This window comes from Mirounga angustirostris, unplaced genomic scaffold (assembly GCF_029215605.1).
Source record: "Mirounga angustirostris isolate CCGP_5_RB_7025 unplaced genomic scaffold, mMirAng1.0.hap1 SCAF_13, whole genome shotgun sequence".
In the NCBI taxonomy this organism is placed as follows: domain Eukaryota; kingdom Metazoa; phylum Chordata; class Mammalia; order Carnivora; family Phocidae; genus Mirounga; species Mirounga angustirostris.
Genome location: NW_026991721.1, coordinates 108794386 through 108808387, shown reverse-complemented (window position 1 = coordinate 108808387; position 14002 = coordinate 108794386). Strand labels below are relative to the sequence as shown.

Below are 14002 nucleotides of genomic sequence, written 5' to 3'. Positions count from 1 at the left end.
TAAAACATCCAGTTGACAGGCATCAAGCAAGACGGCAGGAGGTTCTAATACATATCATATAGATTTGAAGATTCCAATTTATCAAACTCTTCCTTTATGACTAATGGGCTTTCTTTGAAAGCATAGAAAAATTTCTGAAATTTAATATTATAAAAAGGTTTATCAATGCTTTGCAAAGGACTCATATTTTTTTTTCCATCTTGAAAGAGTGATGTAAACATCCTACTGGCCCAGATATTTAAATACTTTTAAAAAGCACGCCACCTTTTCTGCAGACCTACAATGCTACACCTACTTATTCCCATTTGTATATGGGTTCATTTCTGGACTGCCTATTCTATTCCATTGATATATTTTCATTCCTGTGCCATAAACTCTTTCAATTAAGAAAACTTTATAATTAAATTCTACCTGTTTTTTTTTCAAAATTTTCTATTCTCGCATATTTACTTTTTATAAATGAATGTCACATATGACAGAGGGCAACATTATTTGATAGACAAAAAGCAACAATGTGAAATAAAAATTGATAAAAAATATTGAAACATTAGATAAAGGGACTACCAATGTTTAAGGATGGTTAACCTTGAAGATAATTAAAACATGATACAATGTATATCTTCTCAGAATGGTAAGATTTAGTAACACGCATTTTGAGTAGAAAAAAATAAGCCCTCTGATACACTGTTGGCATGTATATAAACTGGTACACTTTTTCTGAAGGGAAACTTGGCAAATATTTTGAATTAACAAAAACCTGAAAAAAATTAACTCTTAAATAGTAAGCAGATTAAATTAAATAATAATATAACAACACAGCCTTTGAAAAGATGAGATGGATGCTTATTTACTGAAAGGTGAAGATGTTCAAGATATAAATTTGTGGAGAGGAATATAACAGTGATTAACTACTCTCCATTAAGAACTGGGAATATAGGGGCGCCCAGGTGGCTCAGTCGGTTAAGCATCTGCCTTCAGCTCAGGTCATGATCCCAGGGTCCTGGGATCGAGCCCCACATCGGGCTCCCTGCTCTGCGGGAAGCCTGCTTCTCCCTCTCCCACTTTCCCTGCTTGTGTTCCCTCTCTCACTGTGTCTCTCCCTGTCAAATAAATAAATTAAATCTTAAAAAAAAAAAAAAAAGAACTGGGAATATAGAAGGGCACCTGGCAGGCTCAGTCCCTAGAGCGTGCGATTCTTAATCTTGGGGCTATGAGTTCATCCCACGTTGGGTGTAGAAATTACTTAAAAGTAAAATCTTAGGGGTGCCTGGGTGGCTCAGTCATTAAGTATCTGCCTTCTGCTCAGGTCATGATCCCAGGGTCCTGGGATGGAGCCCCCCATCGGGCTCCCTGCTCTGTGGGAAGCCTGCTTCTCCCTCTCCCACTCCCCCTGCTTGTTTTCCCTCTCTCGCTGTGTCTCTCTCTGTCAAATAAACAAATAAAACCTTTTTAAAAAAGTAGTATCTTAAAAAAAAAAATTGGGAAGAAAAAAAGTAGGCACATCTATACTGCTTGAAAACTTACCGTAAGCATATATGACTTTTAGTAGACTATTTTATTATATAATAAAAAAGTCTACATAGACTTTTTTTTATAGAACCCATCCTTAAAAACTGTTTTTATAAAGATACCTAACCTAAGAAAGCAATCACGAATGGGGACACTCTGTGAAGACAGAGATGGAAAGTACTCCACAAATAGTGTTGTTGGAGGGGTCTGAGGGCTCAGGTCCCGAGCAGGAACACATCAACAAATGGGAAATGGCACTGGATCTCAAACACTGATGTTCCTCCCCTATAACCAATACCTTATAATCTGGACACACGCTGTCATTTTTATATCATTAGTTAGGGAAAGGAAAGCGACAATCACGGCATAAACAAGTCTAGATTTCAAAGACTGGCATGTCGAGTAGATTAAAATGACTCACAGCTAGGCTCTTGGGATTGCTGAGAGAACCTGCCTTGTGCACCTGTATATTAGAAAAAGCCAGCTCAAGCTAAACATGGCAGCCCTTCATCCTTACATGGCACCAAGAAAAGTGGAAATAACGCAAATGGGGCTTCAGGCCTGACCTTACTTTTTTTACTTCATATTTAATGGCTAGTTTTAGACGGCTGAGATTTGGACGACCGTGATCTCCCCCACCGTGGCACACTTCAACATCCCCATTCAGGATGGCCTCCACTTCTTCAGTATTTCTGCACAGATCAAGGAGTCCAACAACAAAATCTTTGCACTGCATTGACAGTTTTTTGTAGTCATTCTAGGAAAGACAAAGCAAAGGAAAAATCAATAACAGAGAAGTACCACGCTTACTATGCTACGCAGTGAGATTTATCAGTGACTTGATGGTTTGTAGAGAAAACAAACAGAAAAATACTCTCTTTTGGTTTACTGTTCTTTTAATGTGCTTTAATTGCTATTCTGCTGAGGGATTTCTGAAATATCTTAGCACCATAAAGATTTTCTTCATATCCAAAGAAAGGAGATTCGTCTAAAACATAATCAAAGCTAACAAAAAGTCATGTAACCTGCCAAACTCACATGTGGTTCAGGAAAAATACAAAGTAAGCAACTTTCCCCTCAGCCTGATCATGGTACTTTGCATACATAGTATTTCTTATGTTCATGGTTTCATCAGTAAGCACATAACCCACATATGATAGATCTTTTGGAAGATCTTGTAAACTATGTTGGTAAACTTGAGAAACACAGGACATTTGGAGAGGTTTCAGAGAAAAGCAAACACGTGTCATTTATCTATTTAATAAATCGCTATTGAGGAACTTTATGTACCAAAATAAGGGTCAAAAGAGAAGATCTAATATAAAGCCTGAAAACCAAGATTCTTCTCTTTGGAGAAAAGAAAATTTAAGAAAATGTTTTTGTTATAATTTATTGCTGATGACCTAATATTATGTTGGGAAGATTAGGAAGTGTAGATCATAGTCATCAAAAATTTACATCTTGACAAAAGTAGGGATCCGAAGGGCTATGTGCACCCCGATGTTTATAGCAGCAATGTCCACAATAGCCAAACTGTGGAAAGAGCCAAGATGTCCATCGACAGATGAATGGATAAAGAAGATGTGGTATATATATTCAATGGAATATTATGCAGCCATCAAAAGGAATGAGATCTTGCCATTTGCAACGACGTGGATGGAACTGGAGGGTATTATGTTGAGTGAAATAAGTCAAACAGAGAAAGACATGTATCATATGATCTCACTGATATGAGGAATTCTTAATCGCAGGAAACAAACTGAGTGTTGTTGGAGTGGGGGGTGGGGTGGGAGGGATGGGGGGACTGGGTGATAGACACTGGGGAGTGTATGTGCTCTGGTAAGCGCTGTGAATTGTGCAAGACTGTTGAATCTCAGATCTGTACCTCTGAAACAAATAATGCAATATATGTTAAGAAAAAAAAAAAAGAAGAAGAAGAAGAAGGTAGCGGGAGGGGAAGAATGAAGCGGGGGAAATCGGAGGGGTAGACGAACCATGAGAGACGATGGACTCTGAAAAACAAACAGGGTTCTAGAGGGGAGGGGGGTGGGAGGATGGGTTAGCCTGGTGGTGGGTATTGAGGAGGGCACATTCTGCATGGAGCACTGGGTGTTATGCACAAACAATGAATCATGGAACACTTCATCTAAAACTAATGTTGTAATGTAAGGGGATTAACATAAGAATAAAAAAATTAAAAAAAAAAAAAAAATTTACATCTTGAAAACATACTCAACATTACTATTCATCAGAGAATCCAAGTCAAAACCACAATGAGATACCACCTTACATCTGTGAGAATGGCTAAAATAAAAAAGATAAAAAATAACATGCTGCCAAGATTATAGAAAAAAGGGAACTTGCATGTACTGTCAGTGGGAATATAAATTGGTACAGATGCTATGGAGAACAGTCTGAAGGCTCCTCAAAAAATTAAGGGGCACCTGGGTGGCTTAGTGGGTTAAGCGAGAGACTCTTGGTTTCAGCTCAGGTCATGATCTCAGGGTCTTGGGATCGAGCCCCTTGTCAGGCTCTGCGCTCAGCGGGGGGATCTGCTTGAGATCCTCTCCCTCTCCCTCTGCCCCTCCCCCTGCTCTAGCACACATGCGCATGCCGCCCCCCACCAGCCTCTCTCACATAAATCTTTCCAAAAAATTCAAAGTAGAAATACCATAGGATGAAGTAATGCCACTACTGGATATTTACCCAAAGAGAAGTGAATACACTAATTTGAAAAGATACATACACCCCTTGTTTATTGCAGCATTATTTACAATAGCCAAGATATGGAGGCGGTCTAAGTGCCCAATGACAGGTGAATGGATGAGGAAGAAGTGGTATATACACACAATGGAGTATTACTCCGCCGTGAAAAAGAGTGAGATCTTGCCATTTGCAACAACATGAATGGACCTAGAGGGTATTATGCTAAATGAAGTAAGTCAGACAGTGAAAGACAAATACTGTATGATTTCACTCAAACATGAAATTTAAGAAACAAAACAAAGCAGAAACAGACCCATAAATAGAGAACAGAGGGATGACTGACAGAGAGGAGAGGCAGGGGGCTGGGCAAAATGGATGGAGGGGAGTGGAGGTCAGGCTTTCAGTTATGGAATGAACGGTTCACGGGATTAAAAGCACAGCACAGGGAATACAGTCAGTGGTCTCGCAATAGTGTGACACACGACACCATAACATACAGACTTGTTGAATCACTGGGCTGTACACCTGAAACTCGTAATAGTGTGACACACGACACCATAACATACAGACTTGTTGAATCACTGGGCTGTACACCTGAAACTAACGGGACACTGCGTGTCAACCACATTTCAGTTAAAAAAGACTCTAACTTATATATACCAGGCATTAATATCTTCATTCAGGTCTTTCTAATACTTCCTCCCTGGTCTTCCTCTTCCATTGAAATGAGGCCATTTATAGCCCAGCGTCAATCAAGAAAACCTACTAACTCAAGTCTGTTGCATTGCAAATGGATTCCATTATGTCCTGTAATCTTCATAGTCATCTTGCTTAGTTTGGTTGATAGTGTGGTTAAATAATGTGTCCAAAGCAGACACTTGGTATCAAAATCAGGCTTTAAATCCAGCTCTATTTGGCCCCAAACTCTTTGCCTTTAAGAATTATGCCACTTTGTCTCTTCTTTGTAGAATGCTTTTCTTTTTTTCTTTAAAGATTTTATTTATTTATTTGACAGAGAGAGAGCACACAAGCAGGGGGAGTGGCAGAGGGAGAAGCAGGCTCCCCGAGGAGCAGGGAGCCCGACGCAGGGCCGATCCCAGGACCCGGGGATCATGACCTGAGCTGAAGGCAGACGCTTCACCAACTGAGCCACCCAGGCGCCCCGTAGAATGCTTTTCTATTTTGATCTTTGAAGACCTGGGAAGCAGGTAGGGCCAATACTATTCCCATTTTGCACATCAAAAATCTAAGGTCCCCTGAGCTCACACAGCCTGAGCGGCAGATTACTCTTGGAGACAGAGCTTTGCTAGTTGTCTCCTGGAGACACAGCTTTGCTAGTTGTCTCCTCCATCCTGAAACCACTGGTGTGCTTAGGATGGAAATACCCCTAGAAAGAATCAGGAGAGGAAGACACTGGACTACGAGTGGCTCTGGATGTTAGTCAGTAAGGTAGTATTTGGGGGAAGTCTATGAGTATGAAGCACCTACTTGGGCTCCTCTCTGTAAATCATGCCAAGTGGCCTTCCATGACAGGTTAGTGCCCTATACACAGGCGACACCTTGCTAACTGCAGGTGCAAACAGGTTCTCTAAGGGCAACTTGACAAAACAAATTATGCTTAACTGAGAATGGCTCACGCTACTTCCAAACTGTCTATCTGGTCAGATAGTATGCACAGTCACAAGGAAACAGCTTTACCCTTTTCATGCAATAGTCAATTAGGGTCCTGGGGAAGATCATGAAGTCTGCAAGCGGGTATGTTCCCCAGGTTCACTATCCAGTAGAGTGGCTAGGGGCTGGGGCTTTTACATGTAAATATCCCTGTAATCCAATCACAGATCTTCCATTGTTTAGTCTTGTGATCTCAGATAGGTTAAAACCATTCCATGAGGTAGGTGCTGTTATTATTTCTATTTTACGAATGAGAAAACTGAAGTTTAGTGAGATTAAACAAGTTTACACTGCATGTGCAAAGTACAGCCTTGCAAGAGACAGTGAGGCTGGCGGGTTAATTCTGGGCCGCACCACACATTAGTAAATTAGAGGTGAGTGTTTGCCTGACAGCCTCTGAGCTGGAGAGATATGACAGACACCGGAGTTCGGGCTGGGAATCCGGGATTTCATCCCCTCTGGGGGCAGCACAAGCATGCGGACCAAGTGGCATCTGGCAGTTCTCTCCACGTACCCTTTATAGAAAGACTCCCCAATGTTCCTCCTGAGTGACGACCTCTTTCGTAGCTACAAACTTCTGTTTTTGCTGTTACCTTGCTCTGAAGTAGCTCTTCCCTCCTCGGCACCCCCGAATCCTATGCGTTCTGCCCTAAGCCGCTGACAGGCCATCGTACCTGTAACTTCCCTGAGAACTAATCCGAACTGAACGCTGCTCTCTCTGGACTTGCAGAGCTCATGCAGTGCTTTCTCTCTACAGCGTACCTACTTCTGGGCGCATGTGTTCCCCAGTCACACCATGACTTCCTTCCGCTCACTCGTCTTTCTGGCCTCAGCAGCACCTCCCGCTGTGCTCTGAACCCAGACACGGTCCCACGGGAGATGGAACCCAGCTCTGGAGTACAGCACACCCAGATTCTGATCCCAGCTCCGCCAACTACCGGTCGTTGGTCTTGGGCCTTAATCACCTTTCTATGCCTCCATCTCATCATCTGAAAAGCAACTAGTATCTTCTCAAGGCTGTGATGAGAATTAGACATAACAAAGGTAAAGTGTCTACAGTAGAGCATCTCTAAATGGTAGTGATCACAAGTTTTACTACATTTCATTATAACAGAGCTTGTTCAGAAAACACATAGTTCTTTCCAACCACAGTGACTAACTGAGAACCCAATGGAAGCTTATAAATACCCTGGACTCCAGCTCTGGGGAGTGAAGTCCTCAACGTTCATGACCTACCTTGAACTCTTTCTCAATGTTGGCCAGCACCGCCAGCTCGTTGCTCAGCTCTAAAGCGGTCATGACTGGGTCCTCACTAGACAGTGATAGGTAAGCTGGACTTGCCAGGCCCTTGTAGGCATTAATCCTCGATCTGGAGTGACTGAAGGAGTCGTGCTTCTGTTTCTGGTTGCACTCACTGCACTTGCAGAAGTAATCGTGAGGCCGTTCAATCCGAGCGCCTTTCCGCAAGAGAGTGTGCACGATTTCGTATTCCTGGCAGTGGGCAGCCAGAATGATGGGCGTCACATCATGAGAGAACCGTGTCCCGTCTTCATCATAGGCATAAAAGTCGTCTTGCTGGAGTTCAGACTGGCTGGGGCTGGTGGCTAGCCTCTTGCCTTCTGCAAAAGCTGGATGACTGAGAATGGCTTCCACAATCCGAACGTAACCTTTACTAATAGCGAGAAGCAAGGCGTCCCCAACGCGAGACAGGTTTTCTTTCTTGAGAAGCAGTTCTGTGATTTCCAGATGCTCATTGGCCACTGCCAACTGCAGGGCATTCTGGCCCATGTAATCCACACAGTTGACATTCAGCGAGAGACATTCTTCCAACATCTTCCTCACCACCGGGATGTTGCCATATTCAGCAGCATCTAAAAAACGTTCCTCCTCAGCAGATAAGCTTGTTGAGCGATCATTAAACATGTATGCTGGTCCCCGGTTAGCTAACCTTCTCCCCTTCTCGCGGAGAATCGTCTGCCGCCGGTGGGCCAGCCTATTGTCGGTGTCTCGGCTGTAATAAAATAGAAAGATTGGGAATAAATCCTATTAAGAGCATTTTACTGTGCCAAATGACCTGCCATTCATCTAACGCAACCCTCAAGTACATTAGATGTTGTCTTACCGTCTCTAGACCAACTACAATATAAATGAAGATGCGTTTATCTGTTAATGGATTCCAAGAGCTTCTCCTTTAAGAAAGCCAAGCACTTTGCAGATTTTAATGCTTCCATTTGGGGTGGAGACTCTGGCAATTCCCACAATCTCTCTGTGCCATTCACACCGGGATTAATAGGTGTGTTTCAATCACAGAGGGTAAGGCCCAGGAAAACCAATGGTGAGAAAAGCAAACTTTTCTGCCCTTACAAATTTTATAGTCTTGGGAGAAACTGGGCATCAGCACAGTGCCTTGTTATCAGCTGTTTGTCATGATACACCCAGAGCAGGGTCATCTAGCAATGCTTCCAGGAGAAAGTTATAGGCTAAACACGGAAGGATGAGTAGGACTCAGGCGAGGGTGTGTTGGGAGTGTGGGACAGAGGTTGGGTGCAGGTAGAGAGCTTCTCCAGAGGAGGGATCAACCAGATGCTACATCACAGGTTTCATTAATAGGACCTGGACTCTACGAGGTGTAAAAATCACTGGAAATGAGAACATGGTGATTAAGGCGTAGGTGGGAAAGAACACTTCTGTGATGGAGACAGTGGTCAAGGAGGTGGCTAGACTTCAATGTAAGCCTTCAGTGTTGGATACGAGAAAGTGATGCCTTCTTTTCCTTATTGATTTATAACTTTATGTCTTAAAGTTTAAGGCTCAATCCTTATCACTATCACCAACCAGAGACTCAAATGGGCAATTCCCTGCAGAACAAGGAAGGGCCATGTTAGGAAGGTGAGGGGCTGAAGAGAAGGAAAAAGGTGTGATTGATGATAGATGTGATAGATGTTTCCTCTCTTTATAGATGTTTATAGAGCCATCCCTCGAAAGACTGTCACAAATTTCCCAGTAGGAAGAGAACTTTGGGACTTAAAGTCCAAAGACCCCATAAACCATCCTCCTCTCCAAGGGGCCTAATTATCTTTTTCTATGAGTCCTTATCCATCTCGATACCAAATCTCTGTCTATCGTAGTGTGGTGGCCAAAGAAGTAGCAAGACGTCAGCAACTCAGAAATGGATTATGGTTCTCTAAGGAGCTCAAAGAGTATGCTGCCATTTTCACCAGTGTTTTCCATAGACTTGCTCAACACTAAGCCCTTCAGCCATCCATGGTCTCTTCAAAAGTAACCAGGCTGATGTTTTATTAAAGAGACAGCTTCATAAATTTAAAAAATGATGTCCAGGGGGGTGCCTGGTGGCTCAGTCAGTTAAGCATCTGACTCTTGATTTTGGCTCAGGTCATGATCTCAGAATTGTGAGACTGAGCTCTGCATCAAGCTCTATGCTCCTCACTGAGGAGCACATCCCTCTCCCTCTGCTCCCCGCCCCCCGTTCTCTCTCTCTAAAGTAAATAAATAAAATCTTTAAAAATAAAAAAATAAAAATAAATTAAAAATGATGTCAAGGGCCAATGGCTAGACATATGCCACAATTCCAGTAATTTTTAAAGTGGGTCTTTACGTTAAAAATAGAGCTACTCTGTGACCCAGCAATTGCATTGTTAGGTTTTTACCCCAAAGATATAGATGTAGTGAAAAGAAGGGACACCTGCACCCCAGTGTTCATAGCAGCAATGTCCACAACAGCCAAACTGTGGAAGGAGTCGAGATGTCCTTCAACAGATGAATGGATAAAGAAGATGTGGTTCATATATACAATGGAATATTACTCAGCCATCAGAAAGGATGAATACCTACCATTTGCATCAACATGGATGGAACTGGAGGGGATTATGCTAAGTGAAATAAGTCAAGCAGAGAAAGACAATTATCATATGGTTTCACTCATATGTGGAACATAAGGAATAGCATGGAAGACCATAGGGGAAGGGAGGGAAAACTGAATGGGAAGAAATCAGAGGGAGAGACAAGCCATGAGAGACTATGGACCCCGGGAAACAAACTGAGGGTTTTAGAGGGGAAGGGGATTAGGGGATGGGGTAGTGAGGTGATGGGTATTAAGGAGGGCACATGATGTGATGAGCACGGGGTGTTATATGCAACTAATGAATCATTGAACACTACAACAAAAACTTATGATGTACTATATGCTGGCTAACTGAACGTAAATAAAAATAAATAAATAAAAATAAAACTACACTAGGGTAAGATTGAGATTTGGCTTTTCCGTTCGAGAGACAAAGTTTTCTTGGATTGTTGGTCTGTTTTTTTTTTTTTTTTAAGATTTTATTTATTTATTTGACAGAGAAAGACACAGCAAGAGAGGGAACACAAACGGGGAGTGGGAGAGGGAGAAGCAGACTCCCCGCTGAGCAGGGAGCCCAATGCGGGACTCGATCCTGGGACTCCAGGATCATGACCTGAGCCGAAGGCAGTCGCTTAACCAACTGAGCCACCCAGGCGCCCAATTGTTGGTCTGTTTTTGATAAGAAATTATAAACAAAGTTTCTTCTTTCTTTTATCTACCCAGAAAGCCAAAGTTTCTATATTTTTGTCTTTAGCAGGTCTTTGATCACTTAAGAAAGTTAAAATTTCTCATTATTAAAGGAGCTAAGTTTTGCTAACAACTATATAACCTTCTGTAGAAACTCTTACTGCCACCTTGGGTAAATAGAGAACTAAATATTAAGTTGTGTAATGATCCAGGCATGTGCTTTAAACCCTTCTGAGGTTTTTAACAAACTTCCCAAGATTTGATATAATTGAAGTCATTTTGGCTAATTAGGCTTGTTTATTTGGTATGTTAAGTTACATGAGAAACATTGTCAAACCAATGATAAATGTTGAGTTATACTGTATGGGTAAATGCTATGTGTGTTCCAGAAAGTACATGAAATTTCTAAAGTTTTCATGTATCGTGATAAAAGGTCATCTCTTGACATTCTAATTACTGAAGTGTTGTTTATCACAGATACACCTGGGTTTTCTAGTCAACTGCATTGTAATGAACTCAGATCTTCAAAAAAAAAAAAAGTGGGTCTTTAGATACTGTATAAGGAAGCTTTGTTAAGTAATAAGGGAATTATTTCTACATTTTGATTTCTTTAGCTATTGCTTTGTTTTCAATTCCATTTTTAGTTTTATCAAAGTTATGCATGTGCACAATTTAAGGACTCTATAAGCGTGTTATAAAAAAACAGCAACCCCCTGTTCTTCATTTTCCCCTCTTCCTGATCCACAGAGGCAATATTATCAACTATTTTAGCTGATTATTTTATAATTTCAATCCTTATATCCATATAACTTAGTAATATTGTGATTTCTGATTTTCCAAGTTTGTCATTATCTGTAGACTTCCCACCAAAGCTGAGCATTTATCTCACTTTCACAATCTCCCTCCCCTCGCACACACACCCACATGGACACACACAAACACACTTCACGGCCCCTGTTATTCCATAGTTACAGCGTAAGTCTTGCCAGGTACCTATGATGCTCGGGTAATGCGGGGCTAGTCCCGGCCGTGACAAGCAGCACACAATGGTGCCTTTCCTCACTTCCCTGTGTCCTGAAACCCAGTAGTTAAAAATTCTCTTTCCATATTCATACACTTCATGTTCTGTGTACTTATGACTAATTCAACAAAAATCTACTCTCCTTCAATCTGTATCTTCTTTTAACTCATCCAACATACTATGTGTTTTTTGAATTTTAGCTTCTTGAAGAATATCTGCTAACCTATACCCGGATGCGGTCTAGACTCGAATGTACGTTGTCTTTGGATCTTCCTTTTGGCATCCTCCCAAGCATTCTCTTCGCTTTGCTTTTGTGTTGGGTTCTTTGTGTACTGTATCCCAGAACCTCCTCTCTCTTAGTTCTGCCCATGCTTCAGGAGCTAACTGCGAAAGTACGCATGGGAGGCAGACTTCTTCCGATGTTGCATGTCTAAAAATGACTTTGTATTATCAACAATCTTATTGTAGTTTGGCTAGGTAGAGAATTCCAGGTTGACAATAACTTTGAAAGAATTGTTCTGTTAGATTCTAGTTTTTGCAGTTGTTATTGGGAAATATGATTCTGGATAGTCTCTTTGCCTCTGCTACCCTAAAATTACATAATTTTTTATTAGAGGGAATCTCTTTCCCTCCATGGTTCTGTGCACCCAGTGAATCTTTTCATCTGGAAACATGTGGCCTTTTCTAAGAAATATTTTTTTATTTTTCTGAGAAATATTTTTGACTCATGTCCCTGATAATTTTGTTTCTGGCTGTCAGTGTTGTTTCTAGGACTCCTTTTGGATGCTGGACATTCTGGGATTACTATTTAATTTTCTTATTTTTTCTTTCCAATTTTCCAGTTAATTCTGTATGTCTTTTTGTTTGGTTGGTTTTGTATTTTCTTTTTTTGTTTTTGTTTTTTGCATTATACTCTGGACATTTTTTTTTTTAATTTTCTTTTATTATGTTATGTTAATCACCATACATCATTAGTTTTTTAAATTTTTTTTAAAGATTATTTATTTATTTATTTGAGACAGAGAGAATGAGAGACAGAGAGCATGAGAGGGAAGAGGGTCAGAGGGAGAAGCAGACTCCCTGCCGAGCAGGGAGCCCGATGCGGGACTCGATCCAGGGACTCCAGGATCATGACCTGAGCCGAAGGCAGTCGCTTAACCAACTGAGCCACCCAGGCACCCTTTTTTTTAAAATTTTTTTATTCTTATATTATTCCCATACATTACATCATTAGTTTTAGATGTAGTGTTCCATGATTCATTGCTTGCCTATAACACCCAGTGTTCCATGCAGTTCATGCCCTCCTTAATACCCATCACCAGGCTAACCCATCCCCCCACCCCCTCCCCTCTAGAACCCTGTTTTTCAGAGTCCATCGTCTCTCATGGTTCATCTCACCCTCCGCTTCCCCCCCCCTTCATTTTTCCCTTTCTGCTATCTTCTTCTTTTTTTTTAACATATAATGTATGATTTGTTTCAGAGGTACAGGTCTGTGGTTCATCAGTCTTACACAATTCACAGACTCTGGACATTTCTTTAACTTTATCCTCTAATATGTGTTTTGAAAGTTTTTCTCTGCTATTATGTTTTTTTTTTTTTTTTTTTTTTTAAAGATTTTATTTATTTGACAGCGAGAGAGGGAACACAAGCAGCAGGAGCGGGAGAGGGAGAAGCAGGCTTCCTGCAGAGCAGGGAGCCCGATGCGGGGCTCGATCCCAGGAGCCTGGGATCATGACCTGAGCCGAAGGCAGACACTTAACGACTGAGCCACCCAGGCGCCCCTATTATGTTTTTTTTTTTAAGATTTTATTTATTTATTTGAGAGTGAGAGCGGGAGAATGAGAGAGGGAACACAAGAAGGGATAGGGTCAGAGGGAGAAGCAGACTCCCTGCTGAGCAGGGAGCCCGATGCGGGACTCGATCCTGGGACTCCAGGATCATGACCTGAGCCGAAGGCAGCCGCCCAACCGACTGAGCCACCCAGGCGCCCCTCTGCTATTATGTTTTTAATTCTCATCTTTTTGTCCTTTATAACACCTTTGCTGCTTTCAAAGACACATTATCTTCTCTTATCTAAATCCAGAGACATTAGTAATAAAGACTCTACACAGATCAGAACAATTCAGAGAATTTACTCCTACGCTGCTTTTTATTTTTTTATTTATTAATTTTTAAAGATTTTATTTATTTATTTGAGAGAGAGAGAGCAGGAGTGGGGGTGGGGAGGGACAGAGGGAGAAGGAGAAGCAGACTCCCCACTGGGCGGGAGCCTGACACGGGGCTCGATCTCAGGACCCCGAGATCATGACCCGAGCCAAAGGCAGATGCTTAACTGCTTAACTGACTCAGCCACCCTGGTGCCCCTATACTGATTTTCAATGAATATTTTGTACTCTGTATTTTATATCAGAGTTTTTCCTCAAAAAGCTGGTGATCCTTAGTAGATACTCTTTTCCATTAAAAAAATAAGTATTAATTCCAATGCCTTTCTTAAAAGAGTGCAATTTTCCCTCAGAAGAATTTGTTAATGTTGGTATTGGCAAAAG

At 41.5% G+C, this 14002-nt stretch overlaps 1 protein-coding gene across 4 annotated transcripts in view; it reads right to left on the bottom strand.

Moving 5' to 3' along the window:
- Window positions 1–14002, bottom strand: part of TRPC6 (transient receptor potential cation channel subfamily C member 6) — a 119244-nt gene that overhangs the window by 27150 nt on the left and 78092 nt on the right. For all 4 annotated transcript variants that reach the window (XR_008507579.2, XM_045895197.3, XM_045895196.3 and 1 more), the window contains exons 2-3: window positions 7123–7897; window positions 2081–2266 (exon numbers count right to left, since the gene is read on the bottom strand). Coding sequence is in view for 3 of the 4 variants with exons in the window: in XM_045895197.3 (XP_045751153.1) it covers window positions 2081–2266; window positions 7123–7897 (961 nt within the window). In the remaining variant the exon portion in view is untranslated. The remainder of the gene's footprint in view (window positions 1–2080; window positions 2267–7122; window positions 7898–14002) is intronic.